This window comes from Chrysemys picta, chromosome 1 (assembly GCF_011386835.1).
Source record: "Chrysemys picta bellii isolate R12L10 chromosome 1, ASM1138683v2, whole genome shotgun sequence".
Lineage (NCBI taxonomy): Eukaryota > Metazoa > Chordata > Testudines > Emydidae > Chrysemys > Chrysemys picta.
Window position 1 is genome coordinate 249,614,532 of NC_088791.1, and position 25,854 is coordinate 249,640,385.

At 39.8% G+C, this 25,854-nt stretch overlaps 1 protein-coding gene across 1 annotated transcript in view; it reads left to right on the forward strand.

The window, feature by feature from the left end:
- The first annotated feature begins 1,381 nt into the window (after positions 1–1,381).
- The window catches only part of NALF1 (NALCN channel auxiliary factor 1), a 797,765-nt gene continuing 773,292 nt past the window's right edge, over positions 1,382–25,854 (forward strand). Inside the window, exon 1 of the mRNA XM_005304994.5 lies at positions 1,382–4,923. Coding sequence (XP_005305051.2) covers positions 4,102–4,923 — 822 coding nt within the window. The 5' untranslated portion in view covers positions 1,382–4,101. The remainder of the gene's footprint in view (positions 4,924–25,854) is intronic.

Genomic DNA, 25,854 nt, shown 5'->3' on the forward strand with positions numbered 1-25,854 from the left:
TATAATATTTGTGGACAAAAGTTAGCTCTGACTTTTATATCCAAATAACCAATAATTAACTCATAGTTAAATCAAATTCTAGCTATTCACATCAAAACTATCATAGAAAAAGTGGAAATCTAATGGATGATCAATCAGTCACTTCATATATCTGATGAATTTTCTCCCACATGTAATGAAATTGCTGATTTTCCCATTCTGTAGCATTACTCTCTTTTCCCCCCTCCACCTGAGCTCCAAGACCTAACACTAAGGGGCACCAGAGAACTGAACTGTAGCAGTTCAGATCCAGCAGGAACCAGCTGCTGCAGATGTCTGCATCAAACCAGCATCATAACTTATTTGTTGGCGGGGAGAAATGGGGATTTGGAAGAGATACAGAAGAGGAAACAACACATCAGTTTGATACATTCCCTAGTATAGAAAATCAGATCTGAGATGAAAGCAAAGGAATACAAATTGCAAGAACTACTCTGTGATTTCACCATTATATTTTATTACTAAATGTCAGTTTAGTGATCATATATTTTCCAAACAAATGTGGAGAACGCCGAATAAAATGTTACATAACACCATATATATATAATTCCTATCAGAATGATTGTGAATTTAGCTAAACCTTGGGGAAGTGTCAGTAGAGAAGTAATTTACACACACACACACACACAGGAGCCAAAACCACTAACATCTTTATCAGTTCACTCTCTTTTGCCTGGGGGTTTAAGTAATTTGTTGATCCTGCAAAATCCTGCCACTTTTTGACCGCAGCCCTCCATATTCCACTACCTAAACAGAGAACTAGTTTAGCCACTCCTATTGTATGGGTCAGAGGGAAAAAAAACAAACCAAATAAACAACAAAAAGAACTGCCTGACCCCAACATATACCAGAGCAACAGTATCACAAAAACCCAGATCCAGCACCTGCATCCTGGTGGATGCAGCCATTTTTTGGGCCCATCCCATAAATTCCACTGCTTAAACAAGTTTAGCTGTTCCAACTCCAGGAAAATGGAAATCCAAATGCCAATGCATCCTGGTGGAATAGAACCACAAAATCATGATATCTGGAACCTGTTGGAACCTGCCTGTTTTTTCTTATACTAACCTGCTCCCCCCGCCCCCACCACCAGCACAAATAGCAAGTTTAGTTATTCTTGTACCAAAATAATAATAAAGAAAAGATACAAAAAATCCAGACATCAACATATCCCAATGCAAATATGCAGAGCTGGCACCTGCATTCTGATGGATCCTGAAAGTTTTTTGCCCCAAACCTCCAAATCATTAGAATTAAAGTACCAAACTGAAATATGTTAAGGGTTGGCAGATCATGTGTTCTAATTGACTAGGAACTGTGATGTGGTCTGATTGACTGCTGTATAGTTTTTCTTTTAATATTAATGTTCAGTAGTTTTAAATGAACTTCACTCAGATTTTAAGGCCCACTGGGGCCAATATGATTATCTATTCTGGGCCCCTTGCTTAACACAGGCCAAAGAATTTCTCCATGAAACCCATAACTTCTGGTTGAGCTATAGAATGTGTATTAGAAAAATATCCAGTCTTGATTTAAGACTTCAAGTGATAGAAAATCCACCACCTCCCTAGGTAAGTTGTCCCCCTGGTTAATTATTGTCATTGTTAAAAATGTGCATTTTATTTCTAGCTTGCATTTGTCTAGTTTCCGCTTCCAACCATTGGATCTTTTTATTCTCTTGGATACTGAATTAAAGAGCCACCTACTATCATGAATCTCTTCCCTCTGTGGGTACTTGTAGATTGTGATAATAGAATTATAGACATGTAGGACTGAAAGATACCTCAAAAGGTCCCCGTTGTCCCCACTCCCCAGTCTCAGGCAAGAACAAGTATATCTAGTATATTATAGTGTAGCTCTCATTTGCTAAGGAATAAATACATGACTGACTAAATAATGGGGAGGGATTACATTTTATGAAGTACAATGGGTACACTTAAAAAGATTCATCCTGCATTTAGAGATATTACAAATCTCACCAATATTCTCTATCTTTAAAATGAAGATGACCACCTCTAAAACTGAAATTCATTTTTAAGAGCATCCACGGTAAAAGGAAAGATAAATAACACTACTGATATTTGTATCACATGACCAAAACATTGAGATGAATTCTTGTAAATGAAGACTCCACTTTAATTGTATGAGTTGGTTGTTCAGTGCCAAAACCCTTTGGCAGACACATTTTGTGGTACTGTTGCACCACAATATGTTAGGATTCTGATTATTCTAGTGGACTATTAGATGCTGCATATGTACTGCATCTACATGGTATTCTGAAGGATAAGCAGCCGAAAAAATAGGCAGATCCAGCAAGATATAAGTGCCAAATTAGAGTTGTAAAGTTCTTGGGCTGGGATGTTTTGGTGTCCAATGGTTTTTTATTTTGTTTTTAGATTTTATTTTTGGGGTGGTTTTCTTGAATAATAGAGGCAAAAATTGTTCTCTGTTTTGATGGTACAATTTCAGGGTTGGGGGGTGGGGAATGTAGCGGGATCCAGATGCTGGATCCAAGTTTTTGTGTCACTGTTACATTGAATACACTGAGGTGTATCAGGGTCAGGATTTTGAAGATACACGAGGCTAAATGGGTTCTTCATTTAGGCAGTGGAATCTGAGGTTCCAGATGGCAGTTGGGGTGTTGCAGTGCCATTGCACTGTGATGCTTTGGAGGTCTAGGAGTTATGTCAAGTGACATATGGACTGATAGACTTAGTTTTCATGTGGGCAGTGGAATATTGAGTAAGGGGGCCAAAAAAAACCCTGGCATGATCCAGCTCTCACCCAGACCCTGACATTGTATCTGACACGAGCCATTTGCTGGTTGAGATGACACGACACACACAAAGGACGCACACAGAGACAGATCCCTCCAGCCATCACCCTGCGGGGAGGGGGTGGTTCGGGGGCCACAGAGGGAAGGAAGAAGGAGCCACTGATGGGAGCAGAGGCAAGAGACGTGGATGCTGGAGCTTAGGACGTGGCGAAGCGAGGCGAGTGGCGCGGGCTGAGGAGTTGCGCTCCGGAAGCCCTCTGGTGGGGCCATGTGGTCCCCGGTGCCTTTCCCCACCTCCGTGGGCAGGCGGAGGAAGAGCGGCTGCCAATGCGCCAGGATAGAGCGAGCTCGGCGCGGGAGGAGATGACGCAAAAGACAGAGCTCCCCCCAAAAAAGTGCTTCTCCAGGACGAAGATGGCGGCAACTTAGCCCAGGGACCAAAGATGACTGTGGCCATCGGGAGGCAAAACCCAGGCAAGCCCGCCCCGCGTGCCGGGGGAGAACGCGCCCGGCGGCAGCAGCAGCCGCAGCAGCTCACTGTCACCAGCCGCCGCGGCAGCAGCCGCCGCCTCCTCCTCCTCTTCAGCATCCTCAGCCGCGCTCCGGGAGCCCTGCAGCAGCGCCGCTCCGGCTAGAGCGCGGGGGGGGAGGGAGCGGGGAAGACGGAGACCGGGGTGCAGGCATCTGTGCCAGGGCTCTGGGCTCAGGAGGAGGAGAAGCAGCCCCGGCAGCGTTAGGAAGGAGGCAGGCAAGGCAGGCAGGGGAGCTGCTCTCCTCAAGCCGTCCGTCGGCAGCGGAGGAAGCGGCATGCAGCTGGCAGGGGGCAGCCGGCTTTTCTCAGGAGAGCGATGGAGATCTGCTATCTGACAATGCCTGGGTGAGAGGAGGGGAGGAAAAGAAGCAGCCAGCCAACCCCACCACCAGCCGCCACCACCACTGTCACCACCAGCACCACCACCTCCTCCTCCTCCTCTCTCTGCATTGTTGCTCTCATCTGCTCCACCGTACTCTGTATTGGATGGATCTGTGGTGAGACCCAGCCGGATCCACCTGCAAAACCCAACAACATTTCAATAGGGAGAGGACGAAGAAGAAAAAGAAGAAGAAGAAAGAAGAGGAAGAAGAGAGAGGGAAGGAGGGAGAGTGGACGAGCGAAAGCGGGAGAGAGAGAGAGAGAAAGGAAGGCAAGAAAATCCCCCCCAATCTTTTAAGTCAATGCATATTGTGGTGACACTGGCAACGGAGCCCTCACGGTGGAGTCGGCCAGGGCTGTGCGTTCCCAAAATATGACCAGGGGTGCTTGGATGTGCAGTCGGCAGTACGATGACGGCCTAAAAATCTGGTTTGCACCCCGGGAGAACGAGAAACCCTTCACTGATTCAGAGAGGGCTCAGAAATGGCGACTGTCCCTGGCATCGCTCTTGTTTTTCACAGTCCTGCTCTCTGATCACTTGTGGTTCTGTGCCGAAGCCAAACTCACCAGGACCAGAGACAAGGAGCAGCAGCAGCAGCAGCAGCCCGAGCATCCGGAGCGGGAGCTACTCTCTAGCATGGGGGAGCCCTCGCCTGCAGCACAGGCGGCCCATAGACTCCTCTCCTCCTCATTACCCACCCTGCCTCCCTCCCCCAGCAGCAGCAGCAGAGGCGGCAGCAGCAACAATAATAACAATAACAACAACAAGGCTATTTTTCTAGGGAACTCTACCAAACCTTTTTGGCGCCTGGAGACGTGTTACCCGCAGAGCTCCGCATCTGGCCAGTGTTTCAGCGTGGAGGATGCGGACTCTGTGTGCCGGAGGAGATGGAGCCGGGAGCAGCAGGTGACAGGGAATCATCCGACTCCGGGCTGGAACTTGACGGATTTTTACCTTTCCTTTTGTAATTCCTACACCCTTTGGGAGTTGTTCGCCGGGTTGTCCAATCCGGACACTTTGAACTGCAGTCTGGATGTGGTGCTGGAGGGGGAAGGCTCCTGCAGCCAGTGCGTCCAGGCTTACCAGCGCTACGACCAGCATGCTCAGGAGAAATACGAAGAGTTTGAGGTTATGCTCCAGAAATATTTACAATCGGATGAATACTCGGTGAAATCGTGTCCTGAGGATTGTAAGGTAGGAGCCCTGCTGTGTGTTATGCTCTCTTTCATTGATGGGCCGGCTGGTTGTTTCCCCCCCTTTTTTTTTCTTCCGGTGGTGTTTTTAATTCGGGTGCTGATGGCTTTAATTATTTCGGAGGAATTGACTCTTCTAGTGGAAACTGACAAGGGGCCCTTATTTACGCATTGCTTGCAAGGAAAAGAAGAGTGATCCTTGGTCCTCTGGGAGTGCAGAGCTGGATTTCCCCTACTCATGAATATGCGATTGGCTCAAACTCGGCTGCCTGCTTCCACAGGGTTTGGATGCGGCTTGACAGAGAGGCAGGGGTAGGGGCTGCATGCCAATTAGCAGGACCTAGTACGGCCATGGGTTGTGAATGGGCTGTCCCTGGTTGTTGGCGGTCTGGAGTGGACGTGGGAAGCTGGTTGTTCCGCAGGATCAGCGGCGTGGTTGCTTGGCGTTTGTGTAGGCACTCGGTGGCAAAAATTGTCTGTTTCGGTGCGCACCGGGGGAACTTTCTGATTGATGTGCAAGCGACATGACTCTGTTTTAACTTCCAACAAGTTACTGGTTGTCATGGGTTTTTGTGTTGAATCTCAGTGAAGTCAATTGGTGACTTATGTCCAGTGTTAGCTGACTTGCAAGTCGTCTTGTCTTAGAGCTTCCAGAAGCAGGATGCTCTCCAGAATCTCTGAAGGACAAATGTTTCGGTGATTTGGCATAGCATTATGAATACTGATGTGCTGTTCTCTTTAACATGTGCAATCGTGATTGGATTCTGGAGGAATCAAGAATGGGCATTTCCTAATGTACGAATAGAGAGTGTGTCAATGCGATCATGTGTAAAAAGGAAGACGTTCCAGGTGACCATCTATGTGTGCGTATATGTCTGTCTGAAGTCTGCTCTACACAATCTGTGGAGTGAGGAAGAGCTCAAGGACTAGAGTGGTTGTAAACAGATACTGCAGTGACCTTTACTAGGGAAGTAATGATGACAGAATTTCAGTAAACCTCATCGTTATTCTTTATGTATCCCCCATGCTCATTCAGAGCGATCCAAAGACAGATTATTTTTCTTCATAAGCAAACAGTGTCCCACGTTGGCTCTTCGGTAGCTGTCTCTCCACTTTGTACAAGACTAGTTGGCTCAGCTCTCAAGGCGGGAAAGCGCAGTGAAAGGGGCCGTGCTTGGTGCTTAAAATACAAAGTCTGTTTTTAAAAATATTTGTTTGAACAACCAATCTACATGGCTTCTGCTCTGAACTGGCTTGCCTGAATTTTCTTGATTATCTACTGCATTGGTACCTTAACAAATACAAACCAAATCCTGCTTTAGAAATCTGAATCAGCTGAGCACAGCAGCACAACAAATTACCTATCTGAACAGCAGGCTTTTCTGGTGATCATATTTAACAAGAGAACCTGATCCCACACCCGTTAGTGCCTTTTAACTTTAACAGGGCCTTCTGGTATCGTTTGATGATTACGGTATATGCCTTACAGAATCCCATCATGTTGAATATGGGCAGTACTAATAAATGTAGCTTATGTATACTGCCTCAAAGGACAAACATATGCATGTCCAACCGTCCAATAACGTTATCTCATTATGTAAATAAAACCTGATGTTATCAGCAAGAAAAATATGTCCGTAGAGTTTTTATCATTAAGTTCAATAGGAGCAATTTTGGACCTGCATTTCCTGGATCATTTAACCGTATGTGTATATGTAAACACACACCACATGCATTTTATACTTAGACTACAGTATAAATATCTTTTATCTCGATATTGGCTTATTTGGAGGCAATAGAAAATTCTGTTCAAAAGTTATCTCTCTAAGGGCCAAAAGTGTGAGGGCATCATTGCCATTTCAGTAACTCCTTCACCTGGAAATTGATCTTCTGCCTTGTCCTGCCAATCGATCGATATTTACATTCTTAACATGATGTTTTAAATCATAGGCTGGTTTGACTGGACTTTTTCACCACCGCATTAACAGTTGCTTTACCAGATATCATATCATGTGAGAAAGGGGAAATTGCATAGAATACTAATTGTACACTACTGTATATTATTTCTCCCCCCCCCCCCAGTGGGGGTTGATGTGAATAAATGTTCTGAATGAGTCTTCGTAAGAGAAAAAAAATTAAACCAGTTACATTTTTTTAAAATATAGAAAATATTCCTACTTGTATCTTTCAGCAAGAAAAGGGGCAAAAAGAAATACAGAACAAATTACTAATAGTTCTTGGGTTGGGGTTGCACGAACCAGACCTGCCTGCCAGTGCTATCCTACTGTGTATTGAGAATTTGTCCAACCAATCTATGTGACAAAGTGAAGGCAAAACAAGAAAAAAAATGCTAGTAGTATTGTTCCTTTTGGAAGATATGACAAAGAAGTGATCTGGTCAACTATGGTTTTTATGTGTGATAATTAATGATCAGATGCAAAGCCCTACTCCTGTCACACTGGCTCTGTTCTAAAAGAGTTGCTGTCCAAGGTGCTGAAAGACAAAGCACACTGCTTACTGCTCACATAGTCTGAATACACTGGAGATATATAACTATGTTACATGTTCTCTCCCTGAATTTATGTGTCCATATCTTTTAGGGCATTTTCAAATCTTATATATCACTGTGTGAAATCCAATCATTTAGCAGTCTTAAGCAGTCTAGCACTGCATATGATGTATAATAAAGTGATTTTCTGTACTGTATACTCAATTGTATGTACATGCAACTATAAAGTCCTACAGTTTGTTGTTGTTGTTGTTGTTTTAAATGCTCTATGTTGGGGAAATGACCTGTTTAAAAACAAAATAAATTGAAAATGCCACTTTACTATCTTGTTTTGTTCTTTATAAATACTTGATTTATTAAACTAAAATAGGAAACAGCTTTGCTAATGTACTCAAATCTGTGATAATGTCTAGATGATATTTAAGAATTATGTTAAAGGATCAACATCTAACATCTGATGAGCAAACAGAAATTTGACATCTAATCATATATATTTGTTATACCTCATTTGACTGGTTAATGTGGTGTGCTGCTTTTCACTGTGTATTAAAAGACAATATGAAAAATAATTAATTTACTCAATAGTCATGTATATAAAGACAGGTCAGAAGTGAAATAAGAAAACTTATTAAAGAAATCTATTTGCATTTAAGAAAGTTTTAGTATTCTGGGAGAGTAGCTATATTCTGGAGGAGAAGAGAGTATTTCATCCAGTTAACAATGTTTAGTTGATTACAAAATCAAGAAAAGTTACTATGAATACCACTCACTGTAACATTTATATTCTGCTGGACCATCTACTCTTCCTTACCCCAGCAACCTTAAGAAACAATTGATTCAGAGGTTAATAAGTGGCAATTATGACATTACTCGTTCTCTCATGCAAATTATTTTACCTTTCAGTAATTATAATGAAAATCACAATTAGCAAATATTGCATAGTTTTTTACTGTATCATTCTGAAATACTGACTTTATATTTTCATCTTTTTACCTAAAAGTAAGATTTTTATGAGTTATTGGACTTTCTTCTCTAAATGATCTAAGGTTCATTGAATGCCTAGTAGTTTCTGGGGTTTGTTTTAGTCATGTTTTGTATTATGGCAATACCTTTGTAGTCAGAAACTGTTTGGGTTAGTATAAATTCATTTTTAGATATTATGTGAAGCTGAATTTCATATTTAGACTCCCAGATCATCAAAATAAAAGCATATTAAGTAGAAAGAAATTGCTTTCTCTAACATCAGTAGATCTTGCTTTTAAATGTTACACATATCTGTGCATTTAAATTTGATGCAGATTAGAGTAGTTGCTTTACATTCTCAAGGTTCAGATACTTACATTTGACAATGCCACATAAACTGCATACACAATGTATACTGGTTGGGGTTTAGGTTGAGCTTCTCTGTCGACTTGTTTCGGTTTTACAGGCACTAGTTATTATTGTTATCTCACTGTAATTCTATTCTGGTTTCAAAAATTATTGATCAACTTGCATAAATCTGGTGTCTTCGAACATTTTTTGTTTGCTTTGATAATCACACATACTAGGAATGTACAAAACAAGAAGTACAACAAAGAAAAAAACATTTATTTTAATGCATTTAAATATTGGGCCAGATTCTTAGTTGATGCAAATTAGTGTAGCTCCACTGACTTTAATAGAGTTATGCTGAGTTACAATGGTTGAGAATCTGGACCATTATCTATTTTAAACTTTGATTTTACAAAAAAATTGCTTTTGTTTTGTAAAAATTAAGAAACATTTTGAAGTAATGTTTACATCTGGTGAAATTATGGTAATTGTGATTGATAATATCCACATATTCTTGCTAACCAGGAATAACTGATACTGTATATAAATGGTATTGGGTTGATATTAGCAGAAGCAGTTCCTAATAATGAGTTGTGAGCTTTCCGTCAGGGGAAATACTCAAGTTCTTATTCTTAAGTCAGAAGTCTATTGCTTTTCTGGAACAGAGGAAGATTCTGGCTGCTTCTGAGTCTGAACTGGGTCAAAGCACTAAGTAGGCCATACAAACGTAAAGGTTTTTTAAATGCTGGTTTTGGAGACACAGAATATCCTCTGTATAGAAAGCATTTAAGCTGGAGAATATTCTTTGCAGACACATTTATTAATGCTTGTAGTTGCTGAACAAAACAGTTAGCATCTCAGGGATGATTATTTCACTGTAAGAAACTAAAGTGTTTGAAATAAGAACTTACTGCCCTTTGTCAATAATAGTTTAAATACTGTAATGTGTTATTCATGTATTTTCATGGATTATCATAATAAGAGCCTATTATTCTCTTTTAATGCTAGGATACCAGAGGAGAAAAATTAGAAGATATGCCAATATTTTTACTTTCTTTGTTAAAGAAAATGGGTCAAATCCTGCTGGAAAATCTGTCACTAACATCAATGAGATGACTGAGCAAGGGCATCAGGCTTGGGCCCACAGCTCTAAAACTATTTTGTGCATTACAATCCTTCATTGCTAAGCTCCCCGTTGAAATTGGTTTAAGGAAATTGGCATGATAGCTTCAATATATTTCTTCAGTCTGGGCCTTATCCGAAGTCCAGATCAGTGGGAGTACTTCCATTACTATAATGGGCTTTGGATCAGGCCGTAGATATCCTATAGGATGATACATAAAACAAATACATGATAAAGATTAAATAGTATTTAATCAGTTCAGATTTGCAATTTTAAGTCCACGCTGGTAGCAAATTTGTAAAAATAGTTGAATTCTAATGCTACTTAGTTAAAAATATGGGTTCCTGAGTATTATTATTATCATAAGTATTCAGTTGATCAGTGAATATAGCTGGTATGCTTCTACGCCTGGTTTATATTTGATCACTGTGTTCAACTCTTATTAAGTAAGAGGTTACTCTAGAGCATTTTAAAATAATTAAATTTATATTATTTCTCATTTCATTGGAAATATCATGGTTTGTATGAACCATGAGTTTACTGTAGTACTTTTTTTTTTCTAAACAGAAGATGCACTGTAATTGGATTTTGGTTTAAGCTCTTAGTTAAGTAGGCAGAGAAGAACAGATGAGAAATTTGAAACCAAATTTCAGGTGATGAGAACCTTTCTATTGCAAAGGTCGAATAGACCAGTATTTGACACAAAGCTACTTAGGAGTTTCGGTCACAGCAATATTTAAAATTTAATACATCGGGGAGTGATTCTTAAAATTAATCACTAAGAGTGAAGTCTATGATTTGGTACTGGGGGACAGTGTCTAGTAGAATGGTAAAAATTGAATTACAAAGTTGATATTTAAAAAAAACCTCTGGAAATGTAGTATTTATTTTTAAAACTTCTTTAAACATGAATAACATATATTATATTGTAGGAAATTATGATCAGTTTGTTTGTTCTGAAGTAAAATTATTTTCATGTGTACAGTTTAAAATACATCATGTAATTTGGATAACTGCACAAATTGATGTTTGTGCATTTTTCTTTGCTGAACTGAATGTAAGAAGTTAAACCAAAAGTGTAATTTTCCCCCCTGGAAATTAGTTTGTGGATTTGACATGTGGCAGAAGTCAGTACTTCTATTATAGTGCATTACAGCTTTATTGTAATTAAGGGCCTGATCCTGCCTCCATTTAAGTCAATGGCAACACTCCCATTTGCATCAATGAGTTTTGGACTGATCCCTAATGTTTCGATTCAGCAAACTACTTAAGTACATGCCCAATCTTAAGTACATAACTAGTGCCAATCGAGTCAATAATATTATTCACATGCTTAAACTTAAGTATTTACTCAAGTGCTTTGCTGTTCCAGGGCCAGAGTGCTCAGTAGCTTGTAGGATCAACCCCTTAAAGATCAAATTTCCCATGACCATAAATCTATCCTAAAGACTGGATTAGTGTCAGCTGCCATTGCACATGTGGGGATGTTACAGCCATATAGGGTATGTTCACGCTGTGTTTAAAAACTTGTGGCAATAAGTCTCAGAACCTGGGCCTAAAGACTTGGGCTCACAGGGGCTTGTGTTTTGGTACTAAAAACAACAGTGTAACTGTTTGGGCCCAGACTGGAGCTTGGAATTTGAAACCCTCACTTCTCCCTGGGCTTCAGAGCCTGGACTCCAGCCTGAGCCCAAATGTCTACAGAGCTGTTTTTAGCACCATAGCATGAGCCCAAGTCTGTAGGTCCAAGTTCTGAGACTAGGTTTTAAAACGCAGCGTAGACATACACCTAGTGGTAGGTCTCATTGCTCTGCCTTCAAGCCTCCATTACACACTGGTTCATTTGGAAATACCTTGTACAGTTTGCAGATGATGCAGAAGACTCTTTCCTTCATCCCCTTTTCCCATTAGGAAAAAGTCATCAGAAAGTTAAATACAGTTCTGTCGTTTATAATGCCTGAAGATCACTTGGTCTTTACTCAGTCCTTTGTCACAAGAAACACACACTGAGATTGGTGCATATTTTGCTCCATGCTGGCCTGGGTAAGGATTGCCTAAAAGGGTAAAGACAACACACAAATTGTATTCTTTAGTATCACTAATACACCTCAGAAAACAAAAAGTGACAGTAGTATTAAAATTAGATTTGTGGAATGTTGTGTTGAAATGCTAATTCTAATGCAGATTGAGCAGGTTTGGTTATGCATGCTGGTATTTGGTGCTGTCTTGTACCAGCATGGTGATATCACCAGGTTCATGGGACCTGCACACAGTCTCATGGGAAAATGTGCGAGGAGAGCAATCAGTGTTTTAGAGATGTGAATGGGAGTAAATGTATTAGATTATGTGATTATATCAGTGTTAAATGAGATGAGGGTGGTCTAGCTTTTTTTTCTTTTTTTTTTTTTTTGAGGGACCCTGCAATAGTATTTGTGTCTGACTCTCACAAAAGCAAATCTTGTGAGAACAGGGTGTAAAAGAATGGTGGTCTGGTTGTTTCCCTCCTTATAAGATATTCTGAGGGGTGGTGTGTGTGTGGGGGGGGGGGAGGTGGATGGGTTCCAACAGCTTTCATCTTCTTCTCTCAGACCATGCAAGAGGGGAACTCCAAGCCCAGCTATAATCCCCTACAACCCTCTTCACTCAGTAAACACAGCTCTGCTCCCTGTGTATACTCAGAGACACAACTGCTTGTTTTAGTGAATAACATATGGTTTCACTACATTTTATTCTTGTAAACACTGTAGAGCCATCATAGCCAAGAAAGCTAGTGAGCTTTAGCTTGTTAAATTCCAATTATAGGGTCAGGTTGACTGCTTGAAAGCAGGTAAAGGCAATGGAGTTGCACTGCTGTCACGGAGGGCATGTTTTAGCCTGCAAAAACCCCGTTTTTTCATGGTGAAGATGTGTGAGATGGAAAAACGCAGCTTGACTTTTGGAATTCTGGTTGAGTTACTTGTAAGCGCAGCATGTGATATGTGGAAGTCCTGGATCATTCCTGTGAGATCTGCACTTGGAAGGGTCTCCCCAAGTATGTTTCCCAGCTCATGCCCAAATTTGGGTTCAGCTCTCTGTGGGTGTCTGGATTGTAAGAAGGGTGAAGATTGGGTGGGCAAGAGAAGATGTGGGCAGGCCAGGAGTGAAGCTGGGGGGGGGGGGGGAAGAATGCACATTATCTGCCCTTACAGTCTCACAGAGATGTTTTGGAAAAGAAAATATATTATTAGTATTATCATTTATGCTAAGCTCCATCTGCAGAAGTTTCAGGGACAGCTGCAGCTGGAAGGAACCTTGGTAGCTAGGGTCTGAAGAAACTACACTGCCAAGGAGCCAGAGATGGGGGCAGGCAGGTGCCAATGAGACAGTTCAAGAACTTCACATGAATGTCATGGCCTCCTGAACGTCCTTGAGGATCTGTCTTTTTTTCAGGATGCCGCAGGATGGGGGCAAATCTCCCCCCATCCCTGGTAGGATGATGCAGAAAGAGATTCTTATGGGGATTTCTTCTCTGTGATGGTAACACCTAGGAGATGGGATGATCTGAACTGAACTTATTAACAGGCAATATACATGGGATGAGATTTCCAAAAGTGCTGTGCTCTTTTTGAAGTCAACGAGAGGTTTTCCATTGTCATTAATGGGATCATAGCTAGGGCAAAGGGCCACTTTTGAATGAAGTAATGATTTTTTCGAATGTATCTAGTGCAAAATTTAAAGCAGCAGCAATTTTAAAATGGGTTATTTTAGTATTGCTTGAATACAAGATGTTCTATGGTCTTCAGGCAAATCAGAAGCATTTTCTCAGGGAATGTGTGTAATTCCAGTAGTTATAAAAATATCTTGAATGAGTCCTGAATGTGTATTTAATTCTGGGTGGTCCTTACTTCTGCACAGTTGATCAGAAGTTGATTTTATTTGCCTGATTACATCATGCAGATGACACTGACAGCCTGGCCAGTGGGTGGCTGAAGGAAATAAAAATAAAAAATAAAATAAATAAATGGAGATATACCTATCTCAGAGACCTGGAAGAGACCTTGAAAGGTCATGGAGTCCAGCCCCCTGCCTTCACTAGCAGGACCAAGTACTGATTTTGCCCCAGAGCCCTAAGTGGCCACCTCATGGATTGAGCTCACAACCCTGGATTTAGCAGGACAATGCTCAAACCACTGAGCTCTCCCTCCCCCTGGCTAGAGTAACACAAATGACGTGTTGTGATTGGTGCACTCTCTGTCAGGGCTGATGGAACTATTGATCGAGGTGACAAGGTGACAACATGCAGATGGAATCTAGAGCATATCAAGCTACTTCATCTTTGTGGAGTATTGTCATTGCAGTGAGTCCTTTCATTATATGTTCAACATATTAGCAATCAAAACCATAAGGAAATTTCTCATGAAAGTAAAGAAAAAAATAGATAATCTGTGATAAGTAGCTGATAATGTTTCTCACTTTGTCAGTCATTCTTTTAGGAAAAAAACAGACATGTTTTAGAATTTATTGTGCATTTCTGATCATTTTTCTACTTTGGTTAACATGCTTTTCATTTGTCAAGAGTTACACTTATGGGAGATACTAGCCCTTTTCATCACATTTAAATTTGTATAATTATGCATCCACTTAGGAATATAGTTTTGATTTAAGGTTTTATTATATAAGGAAGATTTTGAACAACTCTAATATGTATTAAAGCAAATTAGAAAAGTTAATTATATTATCTCTCAGATTAACATGCTACAGTAATTGAGTTCTAAATACAAAATCATAAACAACCAACATTTCTAAATGTGTTATTACAAATTATCTTCATTAGGTGAGAACTCTTCCGGGGCATATCAATATATTTATACAAGTGACAGATTAGAAATTAGCAAGATTATACTGGGTTTTGCTTTAAAGTAAAGTTTAGTTTGTAACAACAAAAACAAAAGAAAAAACAAAGCAAATGGAGGATTATTTTCAAATGTCACATTCCGGTTTTTATTCACACTGTATTATTGTAGATTAGATACCGCACGTACATGAATCCTGAAAATGTACTCAACAAAAAGTGAATGGAAATCACACTTGAGTACCCTTAAAGTTTTTATCACATATGATGTTTGTTCAGAATAGGCTTTTATACAGAAATGTGTTGTGAATAATAGGAACACCTTATTTAGTCACAGCTGCAATAAAAGTGCTTCTATATTGAGAGACTTATAACTGAGCTGTAAAAGGAAATCACTCTAGTCTGAAACTTGGTGTAGAAGCACTCAGTCTAGGAGTAGAATTCTTTACAATATATGAATTAAAATAGCTCTTTCATGTTCAAGATACCAGAGCAGAAAAAGAAACACAAGTGTCTGTGCCAATCACTTTTTTGAGCTCCTGCAATTTAAACAGCTTTTTGCATTACAGTTGGAAATGTGCAGAAAACAAGGTTTTGATGTGGACTAAAACCTTTCAGAGGAAATGACTCTTCTGAATACAGAGTAACTCTGTTTTGTCAAATTATCTGGATAGAGTCTGTTACGATATTAGTGTTCAAGGCTATATTCTTTGTGTACCTAAATTGGATGCAGGTTTGGGCCCCATTTGTGTTAAAAAAAAAAGGGGAATGTTATAGTCCAAAGTACTCTGAGCTGAAGATTTGCCATGGACTTCCAAGGAAGCAGGACCGAGCCTCTGGCCATGATCAGTCCATAACTCATCCTATAAAGGTTGTGGGTTTGCTCCTGTAGCTTGTCCACATGAACTTCCAATGAAGTAAAGAAGGCTTCATTGGGTGGAATTGCTGTAGGATTGTTGCTACAAGGAGAGATCCATTATTCTGAGACTACTTAGAGAGGGCCATATTATCAGCAAGTTCCAACTATATTTAATGCTTTTGTCTATTTAAGTGAGATCCTTAACATAATATACTTTAATCTTCGATATAGACATCTAATGTTTTTAGTGTCATATCAGGGATTCTAATTGTTATTTTGTCTACCTTAAACTCATTTTATTTCTGATGATATTCCCTCTAATATTGCAATTAGCCAACAGACATGTATTAATTTATCCTCACTGTCTTTGATATTGATTAGAATACTGGTTTGGTTTAATGTCAAAGATGAAAAGTTAACATTGTCTCCCCGATATTAGAAGTTGGAAAGTAAAAAAAAACAAATCTCCCTCTGCATTTTGTTATTAAAACAAATCAAGTTTATCCAATACATTTTGTTTCATCAGAATTTACATTTCATTTCCTTAGTAGAGACAAATATTCAAAATACAGCAACTAGATCAGCTTGAGGCTAATGCTGGTCAAACATCTGCATAAGAGCAAAAGTACCTATTTTTTTCTTGTTTGATGTAGACATGCCCGTGAATGAGGACAAGCCCCAGGATGATTTTAAGCTGCAGGCTGCAACTTTAGTAAAGTTAACACTGAGGAGAGGTGCTACTTGCCCATCATGCATCCTGCCCATCGTCTACCCTGCCCGTTGTCCATACTCTCAACTACCAGGCCTTTTAAGTGGTTCTAGTGTAGGGGCTACACAGGTTCGTACCATAAAACTCATAACACAGAGTAGACTTTCCTCAGTTTATCCCTAGAACTCAGCTTACTCTTCTGAGTCCTATCATCTCCACCTCTGCAAAGGGGACAAAGGGTACTAAAAGAGGAGGGGGGCACTTTGGCCTGCAAAGGCCATAAGGTCTTCCCCTATCCCATGAGCATAATGCCTATCAGTAAAATCCCAGGTCTTTTACCATAGTCCTCTAGAGAAGCTTTGTAGTGCATTCAGACAGAACAGAAGGGCCAACCTCTGGTCCTAGATGAAAATTTTCTTGCAGGTGTCGCTGCATAGTACTGCCAGAATTTGGCATAGTATTATGAAGATGTAGAAATTTATGAATAAAACACATTTAAAAATATTGAGCCAAACTATTCTCTCAATCCCATTTGTGTGACTGGGTAAGTGTATTGCATACAAATCTATCTCTGAAAGAAAGGAATTTGAAATATTGCTTTCTTTTCACCCAAATATATACAGTCTGATTCTCCTCTAAGGTAAATCAGCAGTGAGTCCATTGAAATCAATGGCATTATTCCAGAATGCATGTGGTGAGAGCAGAATTAGGCCCATGTGAATTAAAACTCCAAAATGTGAAATGCAGAGGATAAATTTGATTCAGATTACTGAATTTGCTCTATGAACCTTGCTAGAAAAGGGGAAAACATCAAATGATATTTAAAATGCCCAGTTTCCGGTACTAGACTGATTATATTAATTTGCTGTTGATGTCAGACTAGTGCTATTTCTATTCTTTGTTGCTGTGTTTGGTCTTGATCCCATTCTTCTATTCTATTGATTTTTCAGACATACCATGGCAAAATACAATGCACCTAATTTGTTAAAGCTATGAAGGGAAAAATTACTGAGAGACAGCTCAGCAGAATTAATTTGCCTCTTCCAAACAACAGTATAGGTCATTCACCAGTGTTGTAAGGTCTGATACTAGTTAATACAGAGTAACTCCATCAACTTCTAGATTTACACGGGTGCATCTGAGTTCAGAATCTAATAGAGCTGGCTGAAAAACGCAATTTCTGGTCCATGGGAAAGTGCAACATTTCAAAATTTGTTTTCATGCTGAATAGGAATGAAAAGGAAAAGTTTGATATTACACACAAGGGAAAGTCTGAATTTTGATTCAGAAACATTGAAATATGTAAAGTCAAAACATTGTTTCAATATCAAAAAGTTTTATTCTGATCATGGTAAAACATAATGTAATAAATTAAACAAACTATAGTATTTTAAATTTAATATGCACTATTACAATTGATATAATATAAAAACAAAAATAATCACGATTATGTCAAAACAACATTAACTTATTGAAATTAAATGTTTCAACAGCATTAGAATATGAAATGATTCATTTAAACTTTTTCTCAAAAATGTCATAATGTTGTTGTAAAATGTATTGATTTTATCAAAACTGCATTTTCAGATGGAAAATGGTTCAAAATGTCACCAGCTCCAATAAATAGTATTGGAATATGATTGGCAGATCAGACTCATAGGGTTGTCAATATTTCAGATAATGAATGATTGGGAAGTGTTTTCTTATGCAGGCAAAACAGAATAAAGTCATTATATGTTAACTGATCCAATTGCAATAGATGATGTATCTTAAAGAATTACTTTAATGAGTTAACTTATGAACACTTTTTCCTAATAAAAAGTCAGACAAGACATTTTTCTGGTACATTTTAATCTGTTTTTTAGGTAGATGGCTCAAGTTATGATAAAAAAAATTAAGACCATCTGTCATTGAGGGCTGATTCTGTCTTACTGGCTAGTTTAAGCAGAGCTTGTGTACACAATAGAAAGGCAACATTTTAAACATTAATTCCCTGATAAATAAATGAGTTGTGGTGGAGTTAAAATGGAGGATATGTCAGTAACCTAAAGGTAAAATCCTTACAAGGAAGTTTCAGTTAGCAAAATCTTTATGAGGAGAGGAGCCAGGAAGAGTCAAAGTTCAGAGGATTCTTACACAAAACACAAACTTTGCAAGTATAAAAATTGCAACTAAGGAATCAAAACAACCTTATTTCTGCCCCCTTGACTATTTCAATTCCCTTCTTTATTCCTTTTATAGCTACTTTGTATGATGCAATTTTATTTGGACCAACACCTTTTTCTAAAGACTTTAAGAAGTCTCCAGCTATTTTACTTATACAGCTTGCAAGTGGAGTAATAAAAATATGCAGTACAGATCACTAGTTTATAAATGAGGCTTGGATCATTGGTTGGCACATGAAATTATAAGGCCAGATCATATAAAGTGCTGCGTACCTTTAGTATCTAACAGGATAGGGCCCATTAGTGGGGACTCAGGAACAATTACTCTCAATATGCTATTTACCTAAACAGGAATTTGTAAATAAGATTTTTTCCCCCCCTATAGAGTGTGTAGGATGTAAAGAAGCCTGGAATTGGCACAACAAGTGTGATTAAGAACAAGGCCTTCTAATTGTTGTGGTACCCAAGGAAAGTGAAGTTCTTTATTAGGGATGGATAGGCTGAGTTTTTTTTAATTTTCTCAGGGCAGCTTTAAATGGGAGGAGTTAAGTTAGTTTGGATACCTTAAGTGTGAATTTTCATACTTTCAGATGTTTGGGCTTAAACTGAATTTGGAATTTTCCTGCTTCTTCAGGTTCTTTTTTAATCATTAAAAATTTCTTATAAGATTTTAAGCCTTAAATTGCTGAATGTATCCTGTGACTCTTAACCTCACATTAATGACTTTTTTGGTCTAAAATTTCTTAGTTTTCCATAGAGTCCTAACATGATACTGAGCAAAGAATGGAGCTTTGGGCTGGAGAAGGGTGGAGAGTGGGATAGGAAAGATGTGGCATTCTCTTTCCTTTAGAATTCTTGAAGTCTGTAGAGGATATTCATGCCTCTTGAAGTTCCTAGGAGACATCTAGAACTCCCTGTGAACCTTATTAGCTCACCACGAGGGGACTTCACCTCACAAATACAAGAGCCTTTCAGAACCCACCACTATACATTGCTTGCAAGTGTCAAGAGGCTTGTTGGGGCCCCCAATCTCCTCCCCACACAAGCCTTAATGTAAACTATACAGTCACAATTTCACTCCGCACAGAGTGTAATCCATACACAGAGGTTCACATGCCACACAAAACCTGAGTGCATGGGCTTTATGTGGGGAATTACTCGCTTCAATACCTGAATGAAATCTACTCCCAACCTTCACGCAATATCCAAATCAGCTCAGCAGCTTCTTTAGGGCTGCTACAATCCCTGGGCTGGAGAAGGGGTTGTAAACTGCAGGGTATGGATTTGTGATGCTTGGATCCATGCAGTCATGGACCCAGTGCCTATGCTGCAGTTCTTTCAGTCTGCTCCAAGTCTCCTTCTGCTGGGCCTATATGGAGGTAGAACACAGCGGAGGAGTGGAGTCCTACTTATCTTCTTGGCAGCTCCCAATCCTTCATGCAGCAGAACCAAAGCAGTTATGCTGCACTGAGGGCCTTCTGTGGTGCCTGTACTCTTGTATGAATTTCACCTGCAGAGAGCACAACATATAGTCATACTTTCCCAGTATTTGAACATCACCAAATAGAGTTTTCAATCTATAGATAAATGAAGTTTAGGAAGTCGCTGCTCTGAATTTTAGAACTACAGAAAATATCAAAGCAACAGTGGAAACAGAGCTTATATTGAGAAAAATAAGTGAGCAAGAATATAAGATCTCTGATCTTCTTTCATAAAATACTCCCATACCTTCCTACTTATTTTCTTGTCTTCCTACTAAGGAAAAGGATTATAGGGCACTGCTCAATCTAGATTCTAGGTGGCCAAGGAGCTGATAACCAGATACTAAGGAAAACCTAAGTGAACTATTTTCTTTTTAAAATGATACCATTTTCAATTTATCTGTAAAGATTTCAGTTTACTTAGATTTTCAGCAGAGAGGACAACACTGTAGCTATGGCTACAGATTAAGTCCTGTTTCTTCATATATTAAAGCCGCTTTCTCAGAGGACTTCAGGGATTAAAGAAATACTGCTTTATAACTTGGGAAGGGTCTAAAACACTGAAACATTGTTATTGCAAGCTGCACTATTTTGAATAATTCTTGTATACTATTGCATATTGAATTTTTTAATAATGGAAACTTAAAATGCTGCTTCATTTGAACATTGAGAACTTATATAAATTCTCTTTGGCAGTTGCAGGGTTCAAAAAAATAAACATCAGTGAAATATACCATGTCTAGAGATATGAGGTCCTATTGTAATTATGCAAAGTGTGGGCCATTGATGATGGTTTAGAATCTTGATGGCTCCCATTGACTAGGACAATTGGTTGTAAATGGCTCTGTTTATTTGCAAGCCTTCCTGTGTTTGTGTAAGTCGGCCCAGGAAGAATGGTGGAATCCATCTTAAACCTGCTGCTTTTCCATTTAGAAGGAGGGGTGGGGATCCAGAGAGACAAGAGATTCCCACCTTGTGCCAAAGCTATAAAAGGGGCTGGAAGAGAACAAAGGAGGTCCCAGTCATGAGAGAGCCCCAGTTTTTCACCTAAGATACCTGCTGGAACTAACAAGGACTGTACCAGGGAAAGGATTGGGCCCAGACTAAGAGCAAGTCTAGTCTGTGAAAGAAGCTTATTGGAACATCTGAGGGTAAGATTTACCTGTAAACAGTTTCTTAACGTATTAGGTTTAGACTTGCATGTTTTGTTTCATTTTGCTTGGTAACTTACTTTGTTCTGTCTGTTATTACTTGAAACCACTTAAATCCTACTTTCTATACTAAATAAAATCACTTTTGTTTATTGATTAACCCAGAGTAAGTGATTAATATCTGGGGGAGCAAACAGCTGTGCATCTCTCTCTATCAGTGTTATAGAGGATGGACAATTTATGAATTTACCCTGTATTAGATTTATACAGAGTACAATAGATTTATTTGGGGTTTGGATCCTATTAGAAACTGGGTGTCTGGGTGCTGGAGAAAGGTGACCTGCTGAGCAGTTTTTGGTTAAAGTCTGCAACTTTGGGGGCGTGAACCAGACTTGGGTCTGATTCAGCAGGCTAGCGTGTCTGGCTCAACAAGGCAGGGATCTGGAGTCCCAAGCTGGCAGAGAAAATGGGCGTAACTTCAGTACGTCAGATGCCGGTCCAAAGGGGCTATCTGTGACTGAACCCATCACAAAGCTTACCACACTTTTTGGAAGAATAATGGGTTATTTGTACTCCTTCCTCTTCCTAGAAATTAAGACAACAAACTCTCAATTGTCTAGACATTCCAGAGTATCTAGCAGGTTAATCTTTTTAATCCTTAGTAGCGGCTGAAAAGTTTTGTTACCTTGGCCACACCCGTGACTTGAATTAGGGACAAAATGAGACAGGAAAAGTGATCCATTGGCTTAGTAAAAAGAGAGAAACAAATCATTTGTTGAAGTGATATCAGCATGTTTGATTGATTGAAACATCAGGGGGAGACCTGCAGGTGATCAGCATTTACCTCACTAACAGATGCTAGTAAGCTAACAGGAATTGCTGGTGGGGATATCAGAGGCCCAAGATCATTTTGCCAGTTGGAAAAAGCAATTGGAACAGCATATAAACAAAAATGCAGATATATAATTTTCATAAATACAATTATAGAATAAATACCTGTGCCTCATTAAGAGTATATAGGAAAATAACTAATGCATTTGTTTGATCTCTCTCAGGTAATCATTAAAATGGTATATGCTGAGATCCCACACCTACGATTAGCAAGCTGAACAGTAGAAACCTCTGATGTATTAACTTATGTATTTTCCATATGCAGAAATATAGGAATTGACATACTGGACCAGCCCAGTGAGCCATCCAGTTCAGTATCCTGTCTCTGGCAGTGGATGGAGGGAGGTAAATAAACTGTGTACCAGACAGTTGTGAAACACTTTGCTGATGGAGAATGTTTCTTCCTAACTCACACTAGGCAGTGGTTGGTGTATAAACATTCATGCTTGGGGACATATCTTTTCTCTATATATTATTTTATAACTGTGAGTGTGCTCATTATGGAGGAGCTGTAGTAGGGGCTCTATTGTTAGGGTAACATTTGAAAATGAACTTAAAATGGAATATAAATTCCCGTTTTTCTCTACAAGCCCGTTGTCTTTCAGTGAGAAAATTCACACAGAGCTGGTTTGTAGGCCCTTTGAAGTTTTGGTTTTGTTTCTCTTTGTAATTCTTAATGTGGCTCTGGCTGGAATTGTTCTTTGGTAGCCTTATAATCCATTGTTGATGGGTATCTGAAAAAAACCTATTGTAACCTACACAAAATTTGGTAGAGAGGTGTATCCTTTATGGTAATTTAAAAAACATTGGATTGTGGGTTATTTTTGTCCATTATAGACCATAAGCAAAAGTTTATGCACCAGCTGTTAGAGAAAGTTTGTGTGCAGCTGTGCATAAACCTTCTTTGCTGTTTGTGTCACTGCACACACACTTGGTGCCACTCATGGACAGCTGTTGACGCAAATGGATTTGTGTGCAGCTTCTATGCATAATGGAGAAGAATTTATTTGTGGCTTCTGTGCATATCTGAAAAGGGTCTTATAGGCAGCTGCTGCCACAAGAGTTTATGGGCAGCTTCAGCTCCTGTCACATAGGGTTCATGTGCAGTAGCTGCTGGTGCATAAAGCCTTCTCAATTAGCAGCTACACTTACCTTATGTTTGCAATGCAATTCAAGGTGTGTTTTGCAGCTTGGGTGGGCTTACCTGTGCTAGATTTAATTTAACTAGCACACTAAAAATAGAAGAGAAGATGTGGCATCATCGGCGTGGGCTAGCAATGTATGTACCCTGGGTCCCTGGTGTGCTTGTACAGCCCACTCTGAATAGCTGTATCTTCATTGCTATTTTAAGCATGCTAACTAGATTGAAGCTAGCACATGTCTGTCTACCCTAGCTGCAAATCACACATTTTATTGCAGTGTACACATATACTTAGCAGTTGCACAACACCAGCCCCTGGCTTAGGAACTCTAAAACATGAGGAAATTAATGTACAAAAATCTTTGTTGTGAAGCTATTAGCGTTGCTCCTCATACGAAGGACTTGACACAAACCAGCTGTGACAAAGTTCCTCCTATCTTGGTGGGTCCTGCGCTTATTGGCGGATTTTCTTGCCTCAGAGATTCACCATGTGGGTTGGGGAACAGCCCAGAGACTTTCCCCTCTGGGAGAACCCACAGTCCAGGTCAATGGGGAGGTTTCGGGGGAACCCAGTTCCGCCCTCTACTCCGGGTTCCAGCCCAGGGCCCTGTGGACTGCAACTGTCTATAGTACCTCCTGTAACAGCTGCATGACAGCTACAACTCCCTGGGCTACTTCCCCATGGCCTCCTCCAAACACCTTCCTTATTCTCACCACAGGACCTTCCTCCTGGTGTCTGATAACGCTTGTGCTCCTCAGTCCTCCAGCAGTACACCCTCTCAGCTCCTCACACCTCTTGCTCCCAGCTTCTCACACTCACACCACAAACTGAAGTGAGCTCCTTTTTAAAACCAAGGTGCCCTGATTAGCCTGCCTTGATTCTAGCAACTTCTTCTTAATTGGCTCCAGGTGTCCTAATTAGCCTGCCTGCCTTAACTGGTTCTAGCAGGTTCCTGATTACTCTAGTGCTGCCCCTGCTCTGGTCACTCAGGGAACAGAAAACTACTCATCCAGTGACCAGTATATTTGCCCTCTACTAGACTCGTGTACCCCACTGGTCTGGGTCTGTCACACAGCAAAAGCAAGGAAATGGCCAGGTAAATGACTTCACAGTACACACCCTCTTCTTCTTCACCCATACGCAAAACTACTTCCCATTATTAAAACTACCATTCACCTTGTTGGATGAAAAAAGAGATCCACTTCAATTTAGGCTTAAACAGTTTCTTTTAGCCTTTATCGTGCACATTTTAAGACAATGCTGTTATCATTTATGAATTGCATATACATGCAAAAACAAAGGTGAGAAAAGTAAATGATCAAGTTGCTTTCCTAGGGGACCAGGTAACTCTTTTCAAATCTCTGGTCTCTGTTAGGTTTGCCCCTGTGTCTTCTCCACTCTCTCTTAGTGTCAATCACCTATCTTTTATCCTGTTTCATAACTTTGCACAGTCTCAGCTTACAGGTTACCTCATTTGTGTACCTATCTATTCTAAACCCCTAAATAAAACAATCACATGATTAAATCACAATAACTAACCTGAACAAATACATTTTTGCTTATACTGCTAAAACGTATTTTTATCTGTCTTCTTCTGTTACATCCCTTGACTCCATCCAGTTGTTATCTCACAATAGTTGGTATTCCTCTTGCTGGTCTTTTGTTTGTCCTTGAGTTTTTGCTTGTTAGCTTGTCTTGTTGGAGAGGGGGGGGCTGCACCTGGAGCTAACAGGTCCCTCTTGACACTCTGCTTTACCATGCTATTTGCACAGATCAGAAGTTTTACATATAAGATGCACAAACCAGTTTCATGGTTTACACAACCCTGAAGCTGTTTCATCTAAATTCTGGAATGCTGCATCTGCAGAGACCTACAAAAAGCAGAAATTATTTTATATTTTCATATAATACCATACATAATGTTCACTTCTCTAACATTTAGTATATATATTTGACTAACACTGTTCATTACAGAGTTCTCTAACAACTTCAACCTTCCCTTCTCCCCACAACCCTTTAACCCTCTCCTATCACTATTAGTTATGGATGTCAGGGCAGTAGTGTGTTGTTCTAGGTGAGGATAGATTGATATAAGGGTTGATTGAAGATAATCATCTCTGGGGGGCAGAGATAAGATTGTGGCATGTGGTCTGTCACTGATTTCTGAACCTCCTCTGTTTCTTAAAATAGTTTGCCTACAGCTAAATACTGTATTACAGGTAAGGACATATTATTGATTTATATAATGAGACTGTAATATCATCAGTATTCTTTTCCATCCCATTCCCACTGCTGCAAAAAAAGCAAAAACATCATTCTTGGATGTATTAGCAGAAGCGTTGTAAGCAAGACACAAAAAGTAATTCTTCCATTCTACTCCGCGTTAATTAGGCCTCAACTCCAGGCACCACATTTCAGGATAGATGTAGACAAATTGGAGAAAGTCCAGAGAAGAGAAACAAAAATGATTAAAGGTCTAGAAAACATGACCTATGAGAAAAATTGGGTTTTGTTTAGTCTGCAGAAGAGAAGACTGAAAGGGAAAATGATAACAGTTTCCAAGTACATAAAAGGCCACTAAAAGGAGGGAGAAAATATGTTCCCCTTAACCTCTGAGGATAGGACAAGAAGCAATGGGCTTAAATTGCAGCAAGGGCGGTTTGGGTTGGAGATTAGGAAAAACTTCCTAACTGTCAGGGTAGTTTCGCACTGGAATAAATTGCCTAGGGATATTGCGGAATCTCCATCATTGGAGAT